The following is a 25,391-nucleotide window of genomic DNA, read 5'->3' on the forward strand; positions in this document are numbered from 1 at the left end:
GTCGAGCTCTGGCAGGATGTTTTTATCCCAAAATTTGCGTCAAAAACCAGCCAATGGCATTCTGGGAAATGTAGTCTTAATAATCTTAGTTACGTCACTAAAGTATTTTTCTGAATTTTTAAAATAAATACAGTGACATTAAGTTTGACGAAATGTTGTAAGTTCTCATTAAAACTAGGTCAATGAGTGTCATATTAAATGAGTCTAACACATAATTTACGATGAAAAATCTACCTGAAAGGCTTAATTAAATTGTTATGCAAAACAGGTGTGGCGTTTGTGGACAAATCAAGGAAAGTGTGTCTTACAGTATATGTACTTTAGGATATTTTGGTCTGATTTAGTAAAGTCATTGACACTTGACACATTAAAAATGTTTTCCATATTTTGTTTTATTTTGATCACAGCATGACAGATTAAAAAAAAGCATATTATTTGTTATTCAGTCATTTATTTTACTTGGGTAATATATTAACAAAACAAAATAGGTTCACATTTAAATGTCACAGTCATGCCGAGAGTAGTTTTTTGTCAAAACAAACAAACAAACAAACAAACATATTGGTTGACCATTAAAACTGTAGTGTAAGCTATGTTGTTTTATGTGATATTTTTACTTTCTGTGGTGATTTTAACCATAGGAGAATTGACATTCTGGCTCTTTGTCTCTAAATTCTTTTTTTTTTTTTTTTTTTTTTTTTTTTTTTTTTTTTTTTTTTTTTTTTTTTTTTTTAACATTTTTGACATTAAATTAAGCAAACAAGAAATATTTCTTCAATGGGCTATTTTTTCTTGCAAAGTTTACATATATGTGCAATACTATTACTACTAGAATTTGACATGCCAAAACAAAAAACACCTGAGAGACTCTGTCTAAAAACCTAAATCCAGCAGATTTCAGATTCAGGTCAACTTTTGGCTCATCCAATTGTAATAACAATATTCATTTAACACAGATGGATGATTTGGCATTTACTTTATCATCATACTTGCATGCTTACATTCAAACAAAATGTGATACAGAACGTAATCTGCTCTATTGCATGTCTGTTTGCAAGCCTTACTTTCTCAGCCGGTGCCCATTCTTATAAATCACCATGGACATCTTGTTCACTCTGAACTGCTGATCATCTGACTCTGAACCGCTGATAATCAAGAACTTCCTCATACTTCTTTAGAAGGTGAAATTGCAGTTCTTTCCTTTGCCACACAGGTGCAGCCTTTATCAGTGTAAGACTGTAGCTGCTGATGCTATACAAACATTTTGATTGGAAAAAGTTCCCTTCGACAAGTTTTATAGACTGTGTTTGGTACAATTTGATGCGACTTTAATAATATTTACACAATTCATTGTATTACTTGAGACAATGGGGGGAAGTCAGTGGTCTACCTGGCATTATCTTAAATTCCAAAGTGCTTAAGTTGGTTCAACTTGACACAAAAAGTGCTCACACTTAAACCTGGGCTTGAGTGGTTTTCACACTAATCATGTCTTCATTTCTAATTGGTGGACTTCATTAAAAGTAAAACATGGGGTCTGATTTAGTTGGCTGATACTCACTGTTTCAGGAAACACATGGACTAAATGCAATACATGTTCACCTTCATTTTTTCTTTACATTAATTTTGAAGGTTTAAAAACATTTTTAGAGACAGTATAACACCAGGGTTAGGGCTCCCCGAGGCAAAAAATAGGGCCAATAGCTATGTCTGTACAACACATTTTACACATATGTCCCAAAACCAACTAATATTTCAAAACTGGAATACTATGTTCCAAGTTTTAAAAAAAGAATGGGAATAGGCATAATATCAACTGAAATACTGTGTTTAAACTAGATTTTGATATAGGTCCCTCTGCAAGACAATGTTTTAAGATTAGGTGAGTACAATTGATCAATTTGCCACAAATAATTGCTACACAAACAACCTTGGGCTTTTGGAGCCCCTGAGTGTTTGGATCCTAGGAGTAGTTTTTGGACTGAAAATGCACTTAGATCAATAATATTGCCTTATTTATAGCAGCCATTTTAGACCATAACTGTTTTTAAATGCTTAAAATGTCAAAATGGCACATTATAGAAATTGTTTATTTGATAATCCAGCCTTGTACAATACTTTTACAGTATTTTCTTTATCATTTTTTATAAGCTTTTTATGGTTACACCATCCCACTAAAAATATGCTGAAATTTCCTCTTGCGAACAATTTACATTAACAAAATTTTTTACTGTAATTCAGATTAAAAACACCGGTGCTAATTCTACAGTTTTTCCCTGAATGCATCTCACTTTAGACGTACGTTCCGTGCGTATGACGTCACTCGGTTTTCATCTCGTTCCTCCTGTGGTTGGAGATCAGACCAGCTAGCTGAAAGCTATCTAGTTCTATTTCTTTATCATTCACAGTTGTGAATACACAGTTATCATAAGGTCAGTTTCAGCGTCTGATTCTACGAGATATTTATCGACAAATTCTCTCAGACACCATTTTCTCTCCGCTCCCGGAGAAAACACTGGTACGTAACAAATACGTTAGCTAGCTAGCTTAGACAGGAATTGTGCGCTACGCATAAGTGTGGTGGGGCCTTTAGAAATGTAAAGCGTTAAATATACTAAGTTGTTAAACAAACTGAGTGTTACAGGAGCGAGTTTTAATCCGTCAGCTAAAGTTTATGAGTCTAATACTTAATCTGATTGTCTACCTCGGCGTTACTCATCATAAAATTGCTATTTTACATACAGACGTAGCAACAGGCCTGTTCTGGCGCACGTGTTAATGCGCACCAAAATGTTTTTATCATGACTAAAATCTCAAAATATGAATAAGAATGTGTGTTTAGACGCGAGGAGAGACACAGAGATCCATTAAATTGTCCATAAGCCCTTCAGCAACTGCGAGAAACCGGGGCCACACTTAGCACAGAACTGTGTCAACAAAATGCCGCCTGAATTATAATTGTGTTCATGTTTTAGTAATTGTTTTATTACAGGTCTTTCCGTTAACCACTTCCATGTAGTTTCGACTTCAAAAATACAATCAGCCCAATGGTTTTTAACCTCTACACTAGTTTATTTATGTCAGCCATTTTAGAATAGGAAGTACCTTAATATTTGACAATACTTTAAAGTGGCAAAGTGGAAAAACTGCAGACACTTGTGTCGATTGCTTTTGCTTGCTCAATTGTTGTTTTATTTAAAATGCATCAGATTTTAAAAGTTTAAAAGTCAATGGTACTGGGTTTTCGTCTTGGTGGTCCGTTTCTCTTCTTTATTTTACAGACATGTCTGTAGAAAACGTGTGCTAACGTGATGTCCAAGTCCTGAATATCTTAATGGCTGTATTAAGAAAAAATATTATTGAATGTTGGTAGTGTAGACTTTTACATAGAAATGGTCAACCATCTAAGCTTTATGTAAAAGATGACATACACCCTTCATGTAGTGTTAAAAATAGTGGATGAAATGGGATTGCAGGAAACAGACATTGACTAATGCTCATGTAACGATTTATTATTACCTTATATTTCTACCTGAAGCTTTAAATATTAAGGAGTGATGGAGCTTAAATCCGGTTATCTTTTCAAACACTTAGTGTGCCTCTGTTTTATTTCTGCAGAGCCATGTACAATGGGATTGGCCTGACAACTCCGCGGGGCAGTGGCACCAATGGCTATGTGCAGCGAAACCTGTCGAGCCTGCGGGTCAAACGGCCGCGGGATGAGCGCGGTGGTGAGCGGGATGAGAAGGACAGAGAGAGGCTGGAGAGTCAGCTCAATAGGCAGCCCAATGCTGACATCTTGGAGCACCAACGGAAGAGGCAGCTGGAGGTCAAGTGTGCCGAGCTACAAGACATGATGGAGGAGCAAGGGTAAAAAAAAAAAAAAAAAGACCCATAACCCATGCTCCCATAATACACAGGGTTTCACTAATCTGACCCAAGTTGTACTCATTACAATAAATCCACCAGATCTGAAATGATTAGTCGGTCAATTATACATTCATCAGTAAATTTGTCAACAACTGTTTTGAAAATTTAGTTAATTGTATCAGTTAATTTTTCAAGTAAAAATGCCAAATTCAGTCTGCCATGGTGTGGGGAAAAGAAAAATGGTATCATCTATATCAGGTTGACTTCTGTACAACATTAAATCCTCTTCTCTGTTTGGGCGGTCAGGTATTCTGCTGAGGAGATTGAGGAGAAGGTGAACAGTTTCCGCATGATGCTGCAGGAAAAGCAGGAGCCAGCCCCCGCCACCACTGAGAGACCAACGTAAGTACACCACAGTCAAACAACCTAAATTTTACATGGCTCCATTTAAAGAATGTTTTGTTAAAATTAAAGGCTGCTGTGACTAGGTTATGTGTAGAGTACCTCAACTGATAGCAGTATCTAGTTAATCCTTTTACTTAAAATACTAAGAGCCTTTCAGTGGTTTATATTGCAGTGTTGTAACAGAAGTCTCTCTGGTTTGTTCTCTCTCAGGGTGACAGAGACTCATGCCCTGGCTGCTGCCAACCAGCAGAAGAACGACCGTCTTCGTGCTGCTTTTGGTATCGCCAGCGATTATGTGGATGGATCTTCCTTCCATGCTGACCGCAAGGAGAGAGAGAAGGAGAAGAGAGAACAGGAACGTTTAGAGAGAGAGAGGCTGCAGCAGCAGAAATATACGTGAGTAGGACAAGCACAAAACACACCCACTGCTGTTGTATGTATCGAATTAATGGCTCTTTTTTTAAAATTCCGATCTAGCAAAGTAAGAGCTGGACACTGGTTAAAAATAATTGTCAGTGTTTTCCAGCCTTGATTTTGAGGGAAAAAAAAAAAAATGAAAAGAACATTTGATGTACTGTGAAAGAGGTTTGCATAAAGCATAAACTGCACAGTTAGAATTACGGGTAACTGCGAGATAAACATGTAATTAGATAAAATAATCCACAGGTGTTGGTGGTAGTGACAGCACACTGATCCCATAAAAATATGTGACCCAGATTCTTTTTTAAACACAGAAGTGCAGCATGATTCACTCATGAAAAGTTACGAGGCTAAAGATGGGCTAAAGGCATAAAAAAAAAACAGCTGGTGTATAATTAGTGATGGAAAATATCAGGAATTATCAGGAAATCATCTATACAAACATAATCAAAAGCAACGTACAAAATACCATCTTATGTGTGTTGCTCCAGGGTATTTTAGTGAGTGTGCCATCACTACCACAAACACGTGATTTTTATTTATTTTTTCTCCTGATTTAATGTTCATTGTAAGGAGAATGATTCAAAAATGAGTATAATTTTTATACTGACCATTTTTTGAGGAAATATTAGGTTGGTTCTCTACCTTCAAGGCAGTCCCTGGTTTGTGGTTCTGCAAATATTCTGAGAAATAAACTTGGACATATTTCAAGTCTGCTTGAGTTACATAATCCATTGTAGTGAACTGACTTAATATTTTTCAGAGGTATTGTGTGTAAAAATGCAGTTGTGCGCAGGGCCTGTTACATAAGGGTTGTCCAAGTGATGTCATCCATTCTCAGACCAGACTGAAGTTCATCTAATCACAAGCTTGAAGCTCTGTAGAAGGCACCATTTGTCAGCTCATGGAGTAAAGTTAATCTTGTGTCACAATCACAACCACAGTTCTGCTCAGTGCACAGTTCTGTTTTGGAAAAGCATTATAAAGTTCACCAGTTTGTAGTTAGTATGGTCACTCAATCACAGCGTGATAGTATGTATATTCATCACCCAGCATCAATTCTCTTCCTGACTTGAGGTGTGTTGCCCTTGTTCTCTCAGGTTGGTGGAAGATTCAGACAGTTCAGATTCTCCTCCAAAGAAACATGGTCGGAAGAAGAAAAAGAAAAACAAGAACAGAGACAGGTGAGAAAATGAACTTGATAAGACCAGATAAGGTACTGACTATTGCAGGTGGGTCTGACAGGTTTTTGTTCCCTCTCCCAGCAGCTCAGAGAGTCCATCCCCCTCTCCTCGCAGAGAGAAGAAGAAATCCAGAAAGAAGAAAAAGAAACGGTATTCCACTGCCAGATTCTTTTTTTTTTTTTAATGTTTCCCCTAATGAGTTTACATTGAGAGTGATTGTTAACTGAAAAAATTTATCTTTCAGTGAGGCATCAGAGGAGACAGAGGAAGAAGATAGGTAGGTGTATTTTAATCAGACTGTCTATCATATCTCCTCTGCCTTATACAAAATCAGTACCGAATCATTGCTTTATTTCAGTGCTGGTGCAATTTATTTTATATATGAAATGTTATTGAAAGTAGATGAGTTTTGTAGTCTGACAACTGTAGCTGTTATTGTAGTTGTACATTTCTAACAAAGTGGAAATACAGTTTGGGTCATTGTTACTGAATGCATAAGTTCATGTGCAGCGTCATTTGTAAACAACAACCCCGATCTCTTATCAACTCAAAGTTCCTCAGATGAGAAACAGAAGGTGTCAAAGAAGAAAAGGAAAAATAGTGAAAGTACAAGTCCTCCAAAAGCAAAGGTGGCACGACACAGGAGCGTCTCCTCCAGCTCTGCTCGCAGGTATGTGATGAGGTGAACCCATCTCATTTTTATGAAGTAATGTTTGATGCATGATTATTCACAAATATCTGTGCCCATGGCAAAATACTAGGGCAGAAATGTCTGGCTGGGATTAAAACTGGAGGATTTAGTGCATCAGAAAACAGGTGTATTTTACCTTGAATTGCTCATGAAAATGCTACACAAAAATTAATCATTTTTTATTACAAAAATTCTGTCAAGTCAAGGCCACTGAATAAATCAGTACATTTAAATTCAAAAGAAGTACTTGGATCGTTAAACAGCATCTGAACTAGTTCTACAGTGTTTAATAAATACACAAATTCTACAAAAGTATATCTGTGCAGTGTTAAAACCATTTATGTTGTTGGAAGGAAAAGTGGTAGAACTGTGCTGCAAGGGCACAGTGCAGCATCCTTTAAAGACTTGCAGGTCTCCAGAGTTGTGGATAATTATTGGTTTGTCTGGTACCAGTATTGTAGCACGAAGGGTTTTCACCCCTGCAGGAAATGTTAGTAACATTAGTAACAGTGCATTCTCCAGAACATGTAGATCAGTTTATGACATTTAACCAGTCGTAGGGGGGTCAGTCCACATTTGTGCTGTAATTGCATCTTGTCTTGCTCCTCTCTGGGTTGGCAGTGCCCTCCAAAATAGTTAATTTGACTCATACTGAACCCTTTATAGGAATGGATTGAGATGAACCTGATCAAAATCCAGGCAGTTCACAGTATCCGTGACATTTTTTCCCCCTGGGATATTAACAGCCAGTCTCCAGCTCCAGTGAGGTCACGTCAACCGGACCAAACTGCAAGAAAAGCTGATGATGGAAGGAGGGAGAGATCGCCTGACAGGAGGAGACGGGGCTATGAGGAGCACAGCCCACTCCGTCAGGGAGGTGACATGGTAAGGCTGAGGCTGGCTGCATGATCCAATAACAGTCAGAAACTTTCAGTTTGATATTTCTTTTGCTCACATTATCCCAAACTAAATGAACTGATATATCATATTGTGTATAAATATTTCGGATGTAAAATTACAAATCTTTTCTCCACCATCTAGAAGAGGTCCAATCTTGAAAGAGAAAAAGAGCGACCAAGTGAGAAGGAGAAGACTGCCACTAAGAGGAGACATGACTCCTCATCCCCTTCTCCTCCACCACAGGTAGAAAAAAGCTGGGAGAGGGAAAAAGGGAGGAGATCCAGAAGCAAACAGAAGGAGAGCGAGAAAGAGATGCACTCCAGGAGCAGAGAGATGCAGAAAAGTGGGCGTTCAAGGAGCATAGAAAATGAGAGGGAGAAGGGGAGGCGTTCAAGAAGCAAAGAAAAGGAGAGAGAGAGAGTAAGGCGCTCCAAAAGCAGAGAGATGGATAAAGGAAGGCGATCCAGGAGCAGGGAAATCGAGAGGGAGAGAGGGAGGCGTTCAAGGAGCAGAGACATGGAGAAAGGGAGGCGTTCAAGGAGCAGAGACATGGAGAAAGGGAGGCGTTCAAGAAGCAGAGAAAAGAAGGACAAAGGAAAGGAGACTGTTCCTCGGAGGACCAGACATGACTCCTCCTCATCTCCTTCTCCCCCTCCTCCTCCTCCTCCTCGTCCACCTAAACAGGACATTAGGGGGGAAAGGAGCAGAGACACTGAGCAGGAAAAAGACAGGAATAAACAGGAAAAAAAGACAAGACACGATTCCTCATCCCCCTCACCTCCTCCTCAAAAGGAGAGAGTGAGGAGGGAGAGGAGTGGAGAGAGGGAGCGCAGGGCTGAGAGAGATCTACACTCAAGGGCGCCAAATGAAAGGGACAACAGGAAAGACACTGGGAAGAGACAGGAGAGGGAGGTGTCTCCTCGCCAACAGAAAAATGACAGGAGAAGGGATGGTCACCCGTCTCGAGATTCTCTGTCACCCGCCTCTCGCTCACCTGTCACCAATGGGCGTCAAAGAGAAAGGGAGAATGAGAGGAGAAGAGAGAAAGACAGAGAGAACACAAAGGAGAGGGACAGGCATCTGAACAAGCAGGGGGAACAAAACAGAACGCGAGGTCAAGAAGGAAGCAGAAACAGAGATGAGGTCGTTCGAATACCTGCAGAGATTAGACAAGATGGACCTGGACCTGCGGAGAAAGACGCAAGTGAAAGGCAGGAGAAGACGAGAAGCCCTCCAAGAAAGGACAAACGAGATGAGAGGGTCAAACAGGCCGAGAAAAGAAAAGAGAGCAGCAGCAGCAGCAGTAGTAGTAGCAGTAGTAGCGGCAGCAGCAGTAGCAGCAGCGACAGTGACAGTGATAGCTCCTCATCCTCCTCTTCATCTTCATCTTCCTCTTCATCCTCATCCTCTGAAGATGAGGGCAAGGTGAAGAAAGCTGGGTCAGCAGGAAGGGAAAAAGCTAGCCCTGTGAAAAATGCACCAGCTGCCATTGGAGCTGCAGTTCAAAGATATTTAGCCAATGGGAGAAAGGAAAGCTCCGCCTCTGCATCTGAGGGCGACGGACCCAGACGATCCCAGAAGGATAGAGAGGATGGAGGAGACAAACGCGATAGGGAAAGACCTACTCAAAGAGCTCCCGCAGAGAACTACCCGCCCCGAACAAAAGGTCAGGAACGATACAGCCCCACACAAATGGATAGTCCCAGTCCACCACCTTCCCCACCCAACAGAGTGGACAACAGCAGAGGGAGCAACAGGTCTGAGGCCGAAGCAGAGAAAACAAGGTCGGAGGCGAAAGTTAGGGAAAGGGATAGTGGGAGGGACAGGGACGCAGCCCGGAGGCCTGCGAGATCTAGCCCCTCAGCCAGGAGGTCGCGATCTCCCCCCCAGAAAACCACCACCACCTCCCCTGCCCGTCGCACTCCACCAAGGCAGTATCAGGAACCCCCGTCCCGATCCAGGAGAGCTTCTCCTCCTCCTCCTCCGGCCTGGTCAGAACGAGAGAGAGAGAGGCAGAGGGACAGGGACAGAGACAGAGACAGAGACAGAGAGAGAGACAGAGACAGAGAGAGGGATAGGGAAAGGGAAAGGGAGAGAGAAAGAGAGAAGGACAGGGAGAGGGAGAGAGAGAAGGAGAGGGAGAGAGAGCGAGAGAGGGACAGAGAACGTGAGCGGATTGCCAGAAGGAGCAGATCCAGATCCAGAAGTCCAAGGAGACGCAGCAGGTCCAGGTCTAGAAGCCCAAGGAGGCGAAGCCCCCCTATCAGGTAGGACAAAAAATGCATGCACCTCACAACCCTCAAAGAGTGCTATATGTAATCATTTCCACTGGAGTTATTTGACGACCATTCACTCAATATTCAGCCATTACTAAGTTCACAAAAAAGTGGGTGATTTTATGAATTCATGGACCTTATCTCTCTCAGAGGATCCTACATTTATTACACACCTGTAACATGTTGGGTGCCCCAAATAACACCTATGAGTAGTACCTATTCAAAGTTTAAGGCTTTAAGTTAACGGACACCATTAAACAGCACAAATGTCACTCATTTTTATCGACTGGTTTATGAAGCTTTGTCCCAGATTATTTTAAAGGAAAAAAGTAAGTGAAAAATGATTTTTCAATGTAAATTAAAGCTGTTTTTTATTATGAAAATTTGAAAATTTAGATATTTTTTCCCATGTTTGACTGATCTAGTGTAAATGATATTCTTTAAATAAAATTTAACGAATTATGTTTAGCATTTTGCAGCATTTCTGAAAATCAACTGTTGTCAATATTTTCGCCTTCCAGGTCCCGTCGCTCTCCGTCTCCACAGCGGCGAAGGAGAAGCAGTCGCTCCCTCTCCAGAGAAAGAGGGAGAGAAAGGGAACTTGAGAGGACCAGGCAGAGGGAGGTAGAACAAGAGAGGGAAAGGGAAAAGGAGCATCCACACCCAAAAGATGTTCCCCAATCCGCCAGGTCCTCCTCATCATCTTCTTCTTCCAGCTCCTCTTCTTCTTCCTCATCCTCACCTTCACCGCCACGAGAAAGGAAAGACAAACAACCCTTAGCAGAGAAAGACCAGAGAAGAGACCGAGGGGGCGAGAAGAAAGAGGACAGAGAGCAGAAAAGTCGTTCTTCTTCCTCTCAGGGCCCTTCCAGAGACTCATCCCGTGCTCCACCCTCAGGTAGAAAAGGCTCCCAATCAGAGTCCAGGCGCTCTGATGTCACCTCCAGGAGGGCTCCGGCTAGCAGCCAACCAGACACCAAACCACCGTCACGGGGTCCAAGCAGGAAGCAATCACCACCGGCAGCCCCTCAACTGACAGAGCAAACGGTCAGAAATGAGAGCGCTGTGAATGGCAAGGAGGCAAATGCAAAAAAGAAAGCCAGCAGGAGCTCCAGCTCCTCTTCATCCTCTTCATCCTCCTCCTCTTCCTCATCTTCGTCCTCCTCTTCAGACAGTTCTGACTCTGAGGTGGAGCAAGGAAAAAAGGGGTAAGCAGGAGATGGGGAATGAGCATGAGTTACCAAATAGCTATTACAGCATTTCATTTGTTATGATCAAATAAAACAACTGTTCCGCAGATCAATCAGTCACTACACACTAGATATTAACAGTTACCCTGTTTACTATGTTGTTTCCTTTTTAACAGGAAGACAACCAAAGCTCAAAGCTCTCCTTCATCATCATCATCCTCATCTGAGGATGAAAAGGAAACAAAGAACAAGAGGTAAGAGGAGAAAAAACACTTTCACTTTTATGTGACAGATGTTTGAAGTAAATTCTGTGGTTCAGGTCACAAAAACAGAAAAGGACATATTATGTTATTTAAATTATTATTTAAAAGAAAAAATGACTGAGCTGAAATAGTTCAAGGAAGCAAACATGACTTCATTTAATGAATGTGGGAAAAGGAAGCACTTGATTCAAAATAGGACAAAGCTGTGAGGAGGACTAATGTCACCAGCTCTGGTGCTGAGTTTTGAGGATCCTTTGAATTACAGAGTGAAAATACTTATTGATCAAAATCAAATAAGTTTTTATTTATTCATTTTTTAAAAATCTTTTTTGGTGCAAGGTGGAAAAATAAATGAACAGCCAGGATCAGTTCTATGTATTTGACATGAAACATTTGTAATTACGACGGATGTTTGTTTTTTTTTTTGTTTTTTTACACATACTGGGTACATTCAGTAAAGCTGCATAGGTAGTAGTTATCACTGAACACATGATACTGTTGTTATAGCTGCTATCACGGAACAAAATCTGAATAAAAGTTAGTTTTTATTATGACATTTTTGTTGTACTGACAACATCTCCAACTGTTATTTGAATATCAAATCTTATTTGAGATTTTTGTGAATTGGATGGTTAACTATACTACGTTGAAACTTTGACACTTGTGTTTTCCTCTCAGCCCCGCCAGACCTCAGAGGGTGCCGGCTGATTCTCTGAGAGATTCTCGCTCGCTCAGTTATTCTCCTCCAAGGTACATGAGAGCAGCACCGTCCTCACCTGGCCGCAGGTCTGTACCCACAGACCTTTACACTGCAAAGAATGGCAGCGTTAACTAAAAACCTAACTGTACAAATGATAAGTCAGATAAGTGATAAATGGTGTCTGTCTAAACAGGTGTCATGCAGTGTGTTTAAATGCTCAATTTAACTCGTAGAAGTGTAAACCAATAGCTTTATTATGTCTCTACCTATAAGAGTGACTTTTGCATGGATAAATCGTCTCTAAACATATGACGAGTATATACAGTAGGTCTCACAGCCACTAACAGGCAAGATAAAGTGGTTTCTATAGATCTGAGTCCAGAAATATTCCTTCTTAGTGCTCAAAGTTTTATTTTATGAAATAAAGGTCTTGTTCAAAGCTGAAATGGAATAATAATTTCAGTTTGACATCTCTCTCTGTGTGTGTGCGTGCGTGCATATGCGAGCGTGCGTGCGCTTTCATTTCTTTGAGTCTTAATGGAGTGCACCAAGGTCACGGCCTCCAAAGAGACACTGACTGTGGCCCAGCTGAGACCTACTTTTTATCCTGTGGTGTAGGTTAGCCTGCCACAGTGGACGAATGTCATGTACCACACATTGAAAAGAAAGAGTCTCATTAAGCAGCTGAAAATCGTTAGCTAGCTAGTTGCATTTACATATGGAAAACTTGTGGTTTGAAACTAATTATCCTCGCCTTTTATCCACGCAAACATATAAATTGTTTTCATAGTTTATAAAACTTAAACATCTCATCCCACTGAGTCATTTACATACAGCAGATGTACTCTTGTGTGGCTAGCTCTTTGTTGTATGTCTTCTCTTTGTTTAATTAAGTTGATACTTCTCAATTAAGTCATTCCTGAGTTTCAATACGTAAAAATCTTACACAAAGCCCCCAGTGTAACATGCAAAGTTTGCTAAAATTGACTTGACCTTCTTTGTTTTTACATCTGCGATGGCTGTGGGATGTCTTCATTCTAATGTGCTTTTATCTGTTTATTTTGCATCAGACCTGTGGTGTTTATGGAAAAGATCTATATAAAAATAGGTTTATTTTTTATGCAACACAGTTTGAACACAGTTTTAACCCAAGCTTTAAGAAATGATGATTTATTATTTTTTCTTCCGGTAGGAGCGGCAGCAGGCAGTCACCAAGCCGCTCGTCAACCAGCAGACGAAGGAAATGAGCTGACAACTCAGAGACGCCTCACTACTTCTTCTATGTTGTTTCTCTGTTCGCCTCTGGCTGGTTTGAACTGGGCCACAACATGGACTTCACAGCCAGCGGTCAGTAGATACACATCTGTGAATGTCAGGGGACTCATTTTCGTTCTGAGCCACCACACAGTAATCACCAATGTGTTTGTTTTTTTTAAGCAGCGATGACCCAAGGCTGGCTTGTACATTTATTTTTATGAGCTGAATAAGAAACGTACACATTCACACACATAAACACAGCTGAGTAAAATGTAACTCTAACAATGTTCCTCTGTACTTGTACCGTTTATTGCGTTCTACCTGTAGATATGAGCTGTCTGTATTTTGGTTATTATCATGTAACAGATATGCGATTTCCATGTAATGTGAGCAGAAACTGAAATGTGGTTAATTTCTTTGTTGAAAATGGGTAATAATAATAAAAGGCAATTGTACATTTTATTTGTGTGAAATTTGGTTTTGCTGTGGTCCATCAAAATTACAGGATAAGTCTGATATTTTCCTCCTGTCGTCAATCCCATGTGCAGAGCCAAACCAACAGTGAATGTGTCCTGCTAACGAATATTGCCCTCATGTATCTTCTTCCTTTGAGCCATAGAGCTCCATACTAAAAACACATCAGTGAACCTCACTGTTGCATTGGGTGACATGTTCCTTCATCACCATGAACGTACACTGTAGTTTATTTTGACTCAGTCCCTCACACACTGTCCTGCTGCCCCTAAATAATCGCTAGGGCACCAAATGTGTATTCACTCGCCAAAGAAAATATATATGATAATATATATATGAGAGCAATTAACTTGGGATTGCTGGGAGATGGACTAAGCATGGCTGGTTGTAACGAGTCCATTCTTACAAAATCAAGTAATGTGGATAATGTTTCTTCAAACCCACAGAACTTAACTTGAAATGACAAGAAAGACACAGTATTTCCATATATTTTGATTTGGTGGTGCAGCCAAAAACGCATGACATGTTTTTTCTTTTCTTTTTTTTCTTGTAATTTTCAAGAGACCAAAAGAGAATAACTTATAAATCATGTCTGAAGGTGTTGCTGCTCTAAATGAGCTGTGCATAATGTTTGTAGCATTGCAGACAGACAGATAATCCGCATAAAATTTTGTGATTACATAAAATCGAGGAGCCTGAGTTTATTCTTCTCTCCATGTCCACAGAGTGGTCATGTATATATTATTGGATGTATAAAGTACATGTTGGTTACTGCACTGTACAGAGTAGTAGATTATTACACCCTTTTGTTTGGAATAAATTTCTACTACAGCAGTTTACTTAAATTGAAATTATGATAGAATTACTAATGCATTTCTAGCATTTTTACTACTTGTCCAAGCTGAGGGTGAAACTAGCTGTGGAATGCAACAATGACTCAACAATAACTGACCGGATACTAGATCCTGCTGCTGTTGCAATAATGAAACTGGGATGGCGACATCAGTGTTACGTGTGTCTTTACTGGTAGTTTCGTTTCACAAAAGTCTCATTACTAAGTCAGATTTGGATGCAGTATTTTAGCAAATTTTAGTTCAAGCTTGACAATTGTTGATATTAATTGACTGTGTAAACCCTAAAACACAACCAGGTATTAGTGTAAGATAACTGCAGGATATTTTAAACTTACACTTTTAGTGGAAATTAACTACACTTAATAAGAGATGGTTTGTATCTTGTTCACTAATTTGTCAGAGTTGATTTTTGCACTGACTGTTTAACGTGGCACAGGCTTAATGAGCCCTTTATGACATTCCCTTCTATAAATGCTGACATTTGAAGTTCAAGAATGAGATGAAACCTAATTTTAAAACACTATAGGGATAAAAACTGTGTACACTGAATATTCTTTAATCAACCATTTTTGTTTCTAATTATCAGTGTACCTTGTGTCCTTTTTTGTGTTGTATCCTTTATTTTTGTTAATGTGTCATTTGAACTAAATTCAGTTGATTAAATAAGAGGTTTAGTAATACACTCTGAGTTGTCTGTTGCACAGAATCTGGGGTTTTCCCACATGACTTGAACGCAGCACCAGATGATGAGAGTGGGTCATCAGCTGCACACAGTCAGGTGTGGTCGGCGGGGAGACATTCCGACCGGAGCGGTGATCCAGCGGACCTCACCGGAACGAAAACAACGTCTACCGCATATCTGTCAACATGACCCACCAAACGAGCACCAAGTACACCAGACGACCACAGTAAGTTTTTATAATCAGGGTCGTTCAAAGTTTTTCCAAGGAGAGAAGTTTTCTGACGTCTTGGGTGTTGAGTACGAGTCAGTGGCAGGCCAGGGTCAGGCCCAGAGACCGTCACTCCAGACTGGATAAAAGATCCTGGAAGTTGCAGCGTTTTCTTGCTTATCAACATCACTGCCCATCCTAAAAAACACACATAAGCGGTTTTGTATGGGTTATTTTAGGCTTCTTTGTTGCTCCGGTTGAAGTAGTTGGCGCTTAACGCGAAGAAAATAGTATTTAATTTGCTGTTTCATAGCTCTCGTGGATTACCTCCTACGGCAAATGTTGTGGCAGCTGAGACTTACGTGACCGTTGGAAGAATTTGTGGTTTAACGGGTGAGTATGACGTGATTTGATGTGTGCCGAATTGAAGAACGACTTTCAATCCGTTATTGTTGTGTCTTCACGAGTAACTCAGGCTAAGATGTAGCATCATTAATATGTTTTTCCGAAAAGTAATTGATTTCCATGGGAAGTTTGGCTTAGTTCTCCCAAACCAAGAACGTATCGGACAATGTGAGCTGTCCACACATTAGCCTCCTTGCTTCAACGGCGCAACTGCAACCAAGTTAATGAAACATATTCCGATTACCGTTGTTCCTTTTACGAAATTTAGACATCAGTTTCATGTAAACCTTCCGTTGTACCAGTACTGTCGTGGGTGTCCCGCTGTGGACCTGTGCTGATGGATGGGAATTTTACGCCAAACTACGTTCAAAATCTTTGCAAAAATCAGCTCGTCTATGGGCAAGTGCTCCTACCACATATTAAATGACTCAAGGTTTTTTTTCCTTCTCATACAGCAGGTTTCATACCTTAATTAATCAAATATTGATTGTGTGCTAATTTCAGTGTTTATTTACTGCACGTCATAAAGCTGTCGTCGTCGTCCTCAGTTGAACACACGGCCAAACTCTCGCCAACCGGCAAACACTCGTTCTCAAATTGCATATTTTTATTAAAACAAATACAGTTTGGGGGAGTCGGTGTGGGCCGAATTGAAGGGTGATCAATGAAAGAGTGAACAAGAGCTGTAACTGTATTGGACAATGTGATAACCTTTGCTAATATGCAAAGAATCATTAATGTAAAGTTTTTATACAGGGATTCGTGGCCGGCTCTGCTCGCAAACCATCGCGTACTGGGGCTAGATTTGCTCACATTAGCAAAGTCCCATAAAACACTTTCACAGGCAGCCTTTCCTGTTTTCATGGAAAATTGTTAGCTAGCCTAGCTCTACTTCCCCAATTTAGCTCAGCTTCACTCTGTCAGTCAAGGAGCCTGTGTTGTTGCTTCCTAGCTTACCCAGCTAAGTTATAGGATGGGGGTGGATAAAGCAGGATGAGGAAGTTATATTTAGTGACTCAGCTGTTGTTTGAAGAACAGGGAGGGACGTAAGGAGGGGCACACACTGCAAACAGTAATCAAAAATGAACTGTGGTGAGCTGCTTGATTGATGTTATTTGGTCTAACCTTATATTACTTTTGTCTCTTTTCTTGTTTAGCACCTATTAAACCTGGGCTGGTGAAGAGAGAAGTGAGACCATTCTCTTGTAATGAAACAGGGAATGGTTGACATTTTACCCAACGACCAGAGGAACTGAAGCGAAATTAAGGGATCAACTGAAAGGAACCTCAGCAGATATAACCACTGAATGCTGTGAAAAGAGGAACATCTTAGTTTCTCACTTATTTTAAATAAGGGATGGAGTTAATGAGTGAGCAATAACTGGATTTACCATCAGTTGTCAAGTAACCAGTCCATTTGGCTGTCAGAGCAATAACCACAGAATGTCACCCCTCTATCACGGAGCTTTAGATGAGTGACTATCAGTGTTTAAATGCGTAGACCTCTGTGAAGACGTTACGTTCAATGTTGGACTGCATCCAAAGGAGACAGGAGGGAGTGTCCACACTGCACTGACAGAACTGTGGATGTCAAAATCGATGAGTCGTCACAAGTTGGAAATACCCTGAATGAGTTTCATTGGGTGGAACTGGAACTAAGGTGGAGCCATGCGACCAGTCTTAGCCGTCAAGCATGAATCATAAATGCACAGCTCTCGAGAAATGTTCCATACTCTGCTGGCTGCTGTGGTTTCACTTTGAAACCAAAGAGAATGATGTGAACATTTGAACTTTAAGGATAAATCAAAACTGAAAAGTGGAGAAATTCAACTGGAAATGTTCTCTTATCGGCAGGGGAACACCTGTGATTTTTGGACAAACTCTAGCTCTACTTTGAGCTCGTAGCATTGGGAGGTGGAACAAACAAACAACACTGGGAAGAGTAGGGAATCACTTCCTCCTATGAAACTGATTTTACTTGGAAATACAGTAAGAGGCCAATCCAGATGGCGGGGAAAGACTACAATCATCTCTTTAAACTGCTCATCATTGGAGACTCCAGTTAGTGCATTTTGAGTTGTTAACAAAGCAGGTTGTTTCCCAGAGGAGTCCCAGAGGAGACAAATGGCATTAATAGGCTACATGCAAGTGAATATAAGTCAGTGATTCCCAAAGTCTACAAGATTTGTATCAGCTGGTTAACTGGGGAAGCGAGTAACAAAAGGAACCAAGTAGATTTGCATTGAAATAACATCATCAAGAAGATGAACTGCATGATTCTTTTAAAGCATGGTCCTCATTAGTTGTTAGTGTGCAGGCAATGGGAAGCACACAGATGGAACGAACAACATTAACTTTGTTCCAGTAGTTTTTGCAGTGCAATTCAGCAATTAATCATATTATTAGTTTTATCTGTGTTTGACTGTGACAATGGTCTATTTAACATAAGTGTTACTCCAAATTCCCTCTGGTCATATGTGACTGCAGTATGGGAACCACAGGTTCAGTGAGGTTTAAGGTAATTAGATATTTCAGATTGATGGTATTTTTTCAGATACCTCCAGATTTTTTATCAAGAGGGCTGAAGTTAGTAATTTATAGACGTTCATGTGAGAGAGGGCACGCAGGGAGTGGACGTGTGCTCTGACAGAGGAGCCTGTTTTCTGATGATGGCAAAATTAAGCTTTCTGAGGATTCCTCAGCACATTACCTACAGCTGATTATTCCACATTAAACAGTAGTCTGTTGTACCACCATAATGATCTGTGTCAGGAATTGTAACCTTCATGTGCCTGCGCTTCTGTTGACCTGAACCTGGACTTAAAAAAAAAAAAAAAAAAAAAATCTGCATCATTATGAAAAACTTGGCATTTCTCTCATTCTCTGCTTTAAAGCCCGAATAACACCAAAAAATATTTATCAGAGTTTAAAAGAATTTCATTAGGATCAAGGTCACAAGTTCTGACACGGAAAACCACAGACTGAATCACACTGTCAAACAGTCGTTTTTTGTTTTAAGTTTCAAACTGCTCGATCTTCAGAGCAGTTCAGACATCACTGTTGTGGAATATTGAAACAGGCCTCAGAGCTTTGGTATCAAACATAAACACTGCTGTTGGGAATTGTTTTATTTTATCAATTCCTATTTGCTTATTGTTGCAGATCAAATTCTGGCTCAGACTCTTGTCGTTGTTGGAGAGTAAGAAGTCACAGAACATCTGTTTTTTCCCCACTTGTTCTTATGATAAAGCTGATTATGATTGTGACTGGGGGCATTAAAAAAAAAATCTGTTTTTAGACCCGCTGCAGGAAATGCTGAGTCATTGTAGATCACCTTCCTCCCTGCAGGAAATTATTTTTGTGCAGTGATTAGATTTCATTGTATAACTGCTGGGGAGTCTAGATACACTTGTGAGCACTTGCTCCAGTCCACCATATTGTAAACACTACACGTGTTGTATCAGCCAGTAACCAGTGGTACTGGTGAAAGCTCAGTGGCCCCAAAAATTCACCTCTGAGGAGATGGTTTCAGGGAGATTTTATGGGAGGGAGTCCTTTTTTATTCTAAAAATTTACACCTCTCAGACATTTTGAAATGTTTTCAGTTCAAAGCTGGTTTTCTGTTCTTGTTTTACATTTGACCTATGAGGATTTATTTATGTACAAGGTGGATTCCCAGTGATATTATCATCATGGATTTATGTTCCTTCACTGGAACAATTCCCTGAACAGTTTTTCCTGTAACGTTTCCTAATGATTCCCGGTGTCATGGAGAGAGGAGGTTTTATCTTTAGAATTAGTCTGTTTCACTTTTGAATGAGGACACATTTTCTTTAGGTTTTAGTGTTGTTTGAGGACAGATAGTCAGAAGTTACAACAGTTTGTTTCTGGTTTTCTGTGATCTGGCTTGACTGGCATTATTTAAACAAACTGTTTGAATTGTTTATTAATGGATTCAAAAATGCTCTGAGTGGTCAGGCAGCCTGTTAGTGACATTTGTCACTTCTCGGACTCTATAGTGATGTGGTACAAATCCTGAGTATTGTGATGGATCATCGTGAAATGTTTTCCTCTTTGCCTGCAGACATTTGCCCCTTTATTGTAAAGAAAGTTGAATGTCTTCATCCTCAATTACTACCGTTCGTTTCTTAGCGAGACAATTTTGTTGTTGAGTGTAACATAGTGTTAGTAATTATGTGACTTCCCATTCTGCTCCTGCTTCATTCTGGTTTTTGTCAAATCTCTTTCTAACAAATTGCCACTGGTTCTCTCAGGGCTGTTTTCAGCACCTTATTCAGGTTTTGTCAGGATGTCAGCCACTTTTTAATCACACATTTTAAGTACGAGTCCAACCTGCCCTTAGTTCATGCTTAGTTTCACTTCTGCTAACCTAACCCACATATTTAGTTTATGACATTACTGGAAGGAAGCTGTCATTCAGGATGGGATGGTCTTGTCATTCTGAAAGTAAACTTTAGACATAACTGGTTTGCCTGAATGGTCACAGTTATTGTTAATCCTTTCCCTCTGGTTTCTGTTTGTCTCTCAGATGTGGGGAAAAGCAGCCTTCTGCTCCGCTTTGCAGACAATTCCTTCTCTGGTGAGTTACCAAAAATCTAAGTCACATGAAAGTAATACCAGGACTCACGTTTATCAAGCCTCCCCATGTTAGGAAACCAGACATGTAAAAGCATTTTATCAAGACAAGTCATCATATCTCCAGGGTTTATCAGAGCTGTTCTAACCTGTCAGGAGCTCCAGAGGAGGCAGGTTTTTGAACAAATGTTGGGGGATGGGTGGACATGTAGAACATGGAACTTTTTATTTAGAACAGCCCTCTTCAAAGATATCGATTGGATGTAATCCCCAATTTGGATGAAAACATTTCCACCCACAGGCCCTGCAGACCGCTATAGGAGAATGAGGTAGATCTCAGTCAGTAAGTTCATACATACTCCAACAGTCCTGGAACCATCAGCATCATAAATGTAATTTCCTCAAGCACAGATGATTTGACACATTCAGTTAATTTTATAACACGGTGTCAACATATATAATCCATTATGAATGAAAAATCTTTGATGTTGTGGCTTAATATTTCATTTGGAGGAAAAGCATCCAAAAATCTGTTCATTAGGTGGATATACATCACACTATAAGAATAATATACATATATAATCTGCAACAGACTTTTCACTGTTTTCAGAAAACATTGAAGTGACCATCAGCCACAGGGGAAAACAACTGGAACACAAAACAAATAAACAATCAGACAAAAGATCTGACTGACTGAAACAGAGAATAAAAGTCATTAGGGAGCAAAGAGCAGTGTGTAGATTATAATTTTTCTACCAACCACACACTGGAGTGGCCGCGCCACAGCTCCACACACTGCAGTGGTGTTAAAACACAGGCTAAGTAATAAATCTACATGTGTTGCAGCTATTTGAACATGGATATTAATCCATGTATTGAATGGTTTGGAGTATGAATGACCCTCATCTTAGACAAATGTCCAGGTCTTTTTTTTTTTGGTATTTAAAGTCATACAGAATGTAATAAATCACTGAGGCAGTTGAACAAAGACAATATGTCCCCTCCCCCTCTGTCCTACTCCAACAGAGCCCCCATCCCTATTATAGTGTTACTGTACCATGTTTGTAATCGGTCCGTTTCCTTACCGATTACATCACACACAGACAAATTCAATGTGACAAAAAATGTAGGCTAGACAAAAGAAAACAGACAAAAAGCTAATTCTGATGGAAATGTTGAAGCTCGTATCTGCTGTATTTGTCATGAGACAAAGACTGATGCATGGAGGTAATGTGCCTCACATATTGCACAGTGTGTGCTGCTCTCTGATGATTCGCTGCTCTCCTGCAGGCAGCTACATCACCACTATCGGTGTTGACTTTAAGATCCGAACAGTCGACATCGAAGGAGAGCGGGTGAAGCTGCAGATCTGGGACACGGCGGGGCAGGAGAGATTCAGAACCATCACATCAACGTAATCATCTCCAGACCAAAACTGGTTTTATGTTCAGGAGTTTTCCTCACTTTGATTTTAACCTGGTGGTTTATCACCCAATTCATTCTGCTTCATCCTTCCTTTTCCAGATACTACAGAAACACCCACGGTGTCATTATTGTTTACGATGTGACGAATCCAGAGTCGTTTGTCAATGTTAAGAGGTGGTTAAATGAAATCTCCCAGAACTGTGACACCGTCTGCAAGATCTTAGGTGAGTCAACAGTGTTAATGAGAGTTTGAAAGAATCATAATTTCATGTTATTTGCAGGGTGAAATACTGTTAAACATTCTCACATTTATTGGTGGGACAGTGTGACGCCCTGTGCAGCAGCTCACTCAAAGAGCAGCTTTGGGAGCTCGGACTTCTTTATGACCCAGGAACCAAAACTAGAAGGTTCCTTCTGTGTGTTCTGTAAAGTTTAAAATGTGAGATTCTAAAAAAAACAAAAACAGGAAGTTCAATATGTTTATTTGAAAGGTCCCATATTTTACATTTTTCTGGTATTTTATTTGAAGTGTTGATCCGTAAGGAGATATATTTGTGGTTTTAAGAACCAAAAAGAAGCTCTGAGCCTCTCTTCTGATTGGCTGATTGTTTTCTGAGTGATCTAATAAAAAAAATATCAGAGAAATCAATTGCTGCAAGGTTGGTGTTGTGACATCACAAAGTTACAGAAGTCCTGACGGCTCGTTTTGAGGCTCATTTTCTTAATATAGAACCTAGACCTGCTTTATAATCACAAAAACATGGACAGCTACCTTTTATACATTATGGGACCTTTTTTAATAAAAAAAAAAAAAAGTATGGTGGTAGAATAAATTCATTGTTGGTTTTTGTCTCTTCATGCAATTTGGTGAAAATAATAAATGTTGAAATAGTACCAGCCATTAACATAAACAGTGTTTTCACAGAAGAAAGGTACAGTAGTCTTTTAAGTGCAGAGATAAAGTTCCTGCTCTCTTTCTCAGTGGGAAACAAGAACGATGACCCTGCCAGGAAACAGGTGGATACCCAGGATGCTGTGCGTTTTGGGGAGTCGGTGGGCGTTCGGGTGTTTGAGACCAGCGCCAAGGAGAACATAAACGTTGAAGAGGTAACTCCAAGATGTCCTGCGTGCAGTGGCTTCCTTTATATTACAATATTTACACTGATTTTTTTTAAAATTAATATTTAGAATTTTTTACTTTACTAAAACTGCATTTAACAGTTTTTATATACATATTTGTCAAGCAGGGCAATGTTATCGGTGCATTTATATCTATAACTACGTACTCATGTTTTCTCTATATTCCTTTTTAAGGATGCAAACCTCAGGTGTCCAAAGAACAATTTTAGTAGCTGTAAAGGTTCAGTCTGTTTTGTTGTTCCTCTGTTCAGATGTTCATGGCATTCACCCGCATGGTGCTCCGGGCCAAGAAGCAGAGCCAGAACAGAGCCGAGAGGGAACGAGAGCGGGAGAAGGACACGGTCAACATCAATGCCCAGAGAGACAGAGACCGCAGGAAGAGAGGGAAGAAATGCTGCTGAGACACAGATGGACACCAAAGTCACTCGACGCTCATCGCTTAACACAAAAAGCAAAGAAGATTGGGAAAACTGTGCCTTAGGAGATAAGTGTTGTGTGTTTCAAACTGCAGATAAAAAAAGTCGGAAACTGTGCGGTTCACTCTTTACGACGCCAAGTTACAACACAACAGTCTATGGGTTGTTAAAGTAACTGAGGCTGAGGGATTCAGTCTGTCAGCACTGACAATATGTAGCAGTTTGGAGGCTACAGGAGTTAAAGGACCATTCTGATGTTTTTAAAAAAACGTTTTTTTAGCCCATGTCTTACAAGTCAAATTTAAAAGCATGTTGTAGTGGTTTAGATTTTTGAAGCCTGAAGATGGAGGAGCTGGCTGGTCAGGACGCCTTCTGTACATAATGATTATTTTTTATTATCTATTAATCTGGTGACTGTTTGGAATATGAAATGCCAGGAAATAGTAAAAAGGGCCAATTACAATTCCCTAACGCCCAAGATGGTGCCAACAAATAGCTTATTTTGTTTGACTGAAAGTCCGAGCCAGAAAGATATTCAGTCTACTATTAAATAGGACAACGAGAAGCTAGAATCATAACATGTTTGGCATTTTGCTTGAAAAATGACTTTAACCTTCCAGTTTTAGCTTTGACATGTCATTCGGCTTGAAACACTGCATCACAGAACATTCTGCTAAAGTGAGACTTCTGTAAAAGAAATAACATAACTGAAACAGTCAGAGCAGGCATGTTGTAACCAACTCAATAGTTTCAAGTCTCTGGGAGTTGATTTTCATGTAGTGAAACAAACAGAAAAACTGCTTCCTGTAAAGTTGATAAATTCATAAATCAAAAACACTACAATCTGCTTTGAAGTATGGCGGTGAGATGTGAAGTGTATGTAACTGTAGTAAAATAGCTAACACATAGAACAACACTGGTCTGGTCCTTTAACTTAGCTCTAGTGAACCACTGGTATGTGCCGACGTCTTTTTGTTTTTCTTAATACAGAACAAGTATTTTACCACTGAAAGGGAACTGGTTGCAGTTGTTATTAAATCGTAACTTTGACACACTAACAGTGTGACGAGTGCAGTCCAATGTATGTGTATGCCTTGTTTCACTCAAATGAGGCCAGTAATCTAAGACAACAGTATGTGTAACCTTGAGACAAATACAAGCCCAAAATGTTCGTCATTCGTTTGTTGTTGTTTTTTTAAATGTAAATCTCTGTTGCCTAGCAAATGTGTCCAAATCCAAATAAAGCAATAAATCCAGACTTTGTTTGTATCAAAAACATCCCTGCACACGGACCAGTGCTTCAGCTAGAACAATAATTAATGTAAAATTCAAAAATTTTCTTATGAAGATGATCAACCTGCAGCAGAGTTTAACACATTAAACTAACTTGGGCACCTATTACTAGAAAATCATCCTGACTACTCTGAAGTCTCTCGACAGTTAAAAGATGGGCTGTTGATCGCAAACTGGTGAATGATATTGAATAGATTACATTGTCTTTTAAGAAACAAAACTCTGACCCAATAAAAATTTAGTTTTTTTTCCTTTCCCGATTACGCTGATATATTGAAATTCAACTATGCTTCCAAGAAATTAAAACGGGGGCGAGTGGTTTGGGTGCATACCACATGGGCGCAAAAAACCCTGAGCAGTAAGATCCCCAGTTCAACTCCCAGCTGGATGGATTTTTTACTGCATGTCACTCCCTTACTTTCTCTCCCCATTCTTCCTGTCTGTCTCCACTGTCAAAAAAGTAAAAACAGTGGTGGAAGAAGACTAAGATCCTTTAAGTAAAAGCTGCAGGACCTCAGTGTAGAAATAATTCATTACACATCAAAGTTCTGCAGTGACAATCTTATGTACTGGAGTATTTTAAATACAAAATCTTAATCAGAAAAGTAAATGTTTCTAACCACTGCAGAAAAAAACAGTATAACATCCTCAAAACTCTGGAAACCTGTCACATGGTGTTTGTGCAGCTCAATGAAAAACTGTAATGAGTTGTCAGCAAAACAAAAAAAAGGCTGCCGTCCCT

The 25,391-nt window shown here is 39.9% G+C and overlaps 2 protein-coding genes across 7 annotated transcripts; both read left to right on the top strand.

The window, feature by feature from the left end:
• The first annotated feature begins 2,312 nt into the window (after positions 1–2,312).
• srrm2 (serine/arginine repetitive matrix 2) lies at positions 2,313–13,616 on the top strand. Of its 5 annotated transcripts, XM_087172613.1 has the most exons (14): positions 2,313–2,518; positions 3,619–3,870; positions 4,177–4,272; positions 4,486–4,671; positions 5,796–5,879; positions 5,961–6,029; positions 6,124–6,156; positions 6,433–6,549; positions 7,317–7,455; positions 7,612–9,737; positions 10,268–10,954; positions 11,113–11,190; positions 11,878–11,985; positions 13,092–13,616. In XM_087172613.1, exons 2-14 carry the CDS (start codon positions 3,623–3,625, stop codon positions 13,144–13,146), a joined length of 4,026 nt encoding a protein of 1,341 aa, XP_087028739.1. In that variant the 5' UTR covers positions 2,313–2,518; positions 3,619–3,622; the 3' UTR covers positions 13,147–13,616. The 5 variants fall into 5 exon arrangements, 1 of the variants encoding a protein (XP_087028739.1); XR_015436912.1 differs by having other exon boundaries at positions 10,268–11,190; positions 11,878–11,949; XR_015436914.1 differs by having other exon boundaries at positions 7,615–9,737; positions 10,268–11,190; positions 11,878–11,949.
• A 1,616-nt stretch (positions 13,617–15,232) lies between these two features.
• On the top strand, positions 15,233–24,614 carry LOC111651171 (ras-related protein Rab-35). Of its 2 annotated transcripts, none has more exons than XM_023401131.2 (7): positions 15,233–15,392; positions 16,937–17,840; positions 20,329–20,379; positions 21,666–21,789; positions 21,900–22,024; positions 22,783–22,907; positions 23,192–24,614. In XM_023401131.2, the coding sequence occupies exons 2-7, from the start codon at positions 17,786–17,788 to the stop codon at positions 23,339–23,341; spliced, it is 630 nt and encodes a 209-aa protein (XP_023256899.1). In that variant the 5' UTR covers positions 15,233–15,392; positions 16,937–17,785; the 3' UTR covers positions 23,342–24,614. The 2 variants fall into 2 exon arrangements, with proteins under 2 accessions (XP_023256899.1, XP_023256900.1); XM_023401132.2 differs by lacking the exon at positions 15,233–15,392 and adding an exon at positions 15,632–15,767.
• Positions 24,615–25,391: the final 777 nt, after the last annotated feature.

Source organism: Seriola lalandi, unplaced genomic scaffold (genome assembly GCF_002814215.2).
Source record: "Seriola lalandi dorsalis isolate HSWRI2012SDOR001 ecotype SW California unplaced genomic scaffold, Sedor1 jcf7180002053464, whole genome shotgun sequence".
NCBI classification, from domain to species: domain Eukaryota; kingdom Metazoa; phylum Chordata; class Actinopteri; order Carangiformes; family Carangidae; genus Seriola; species Seriola lalandi.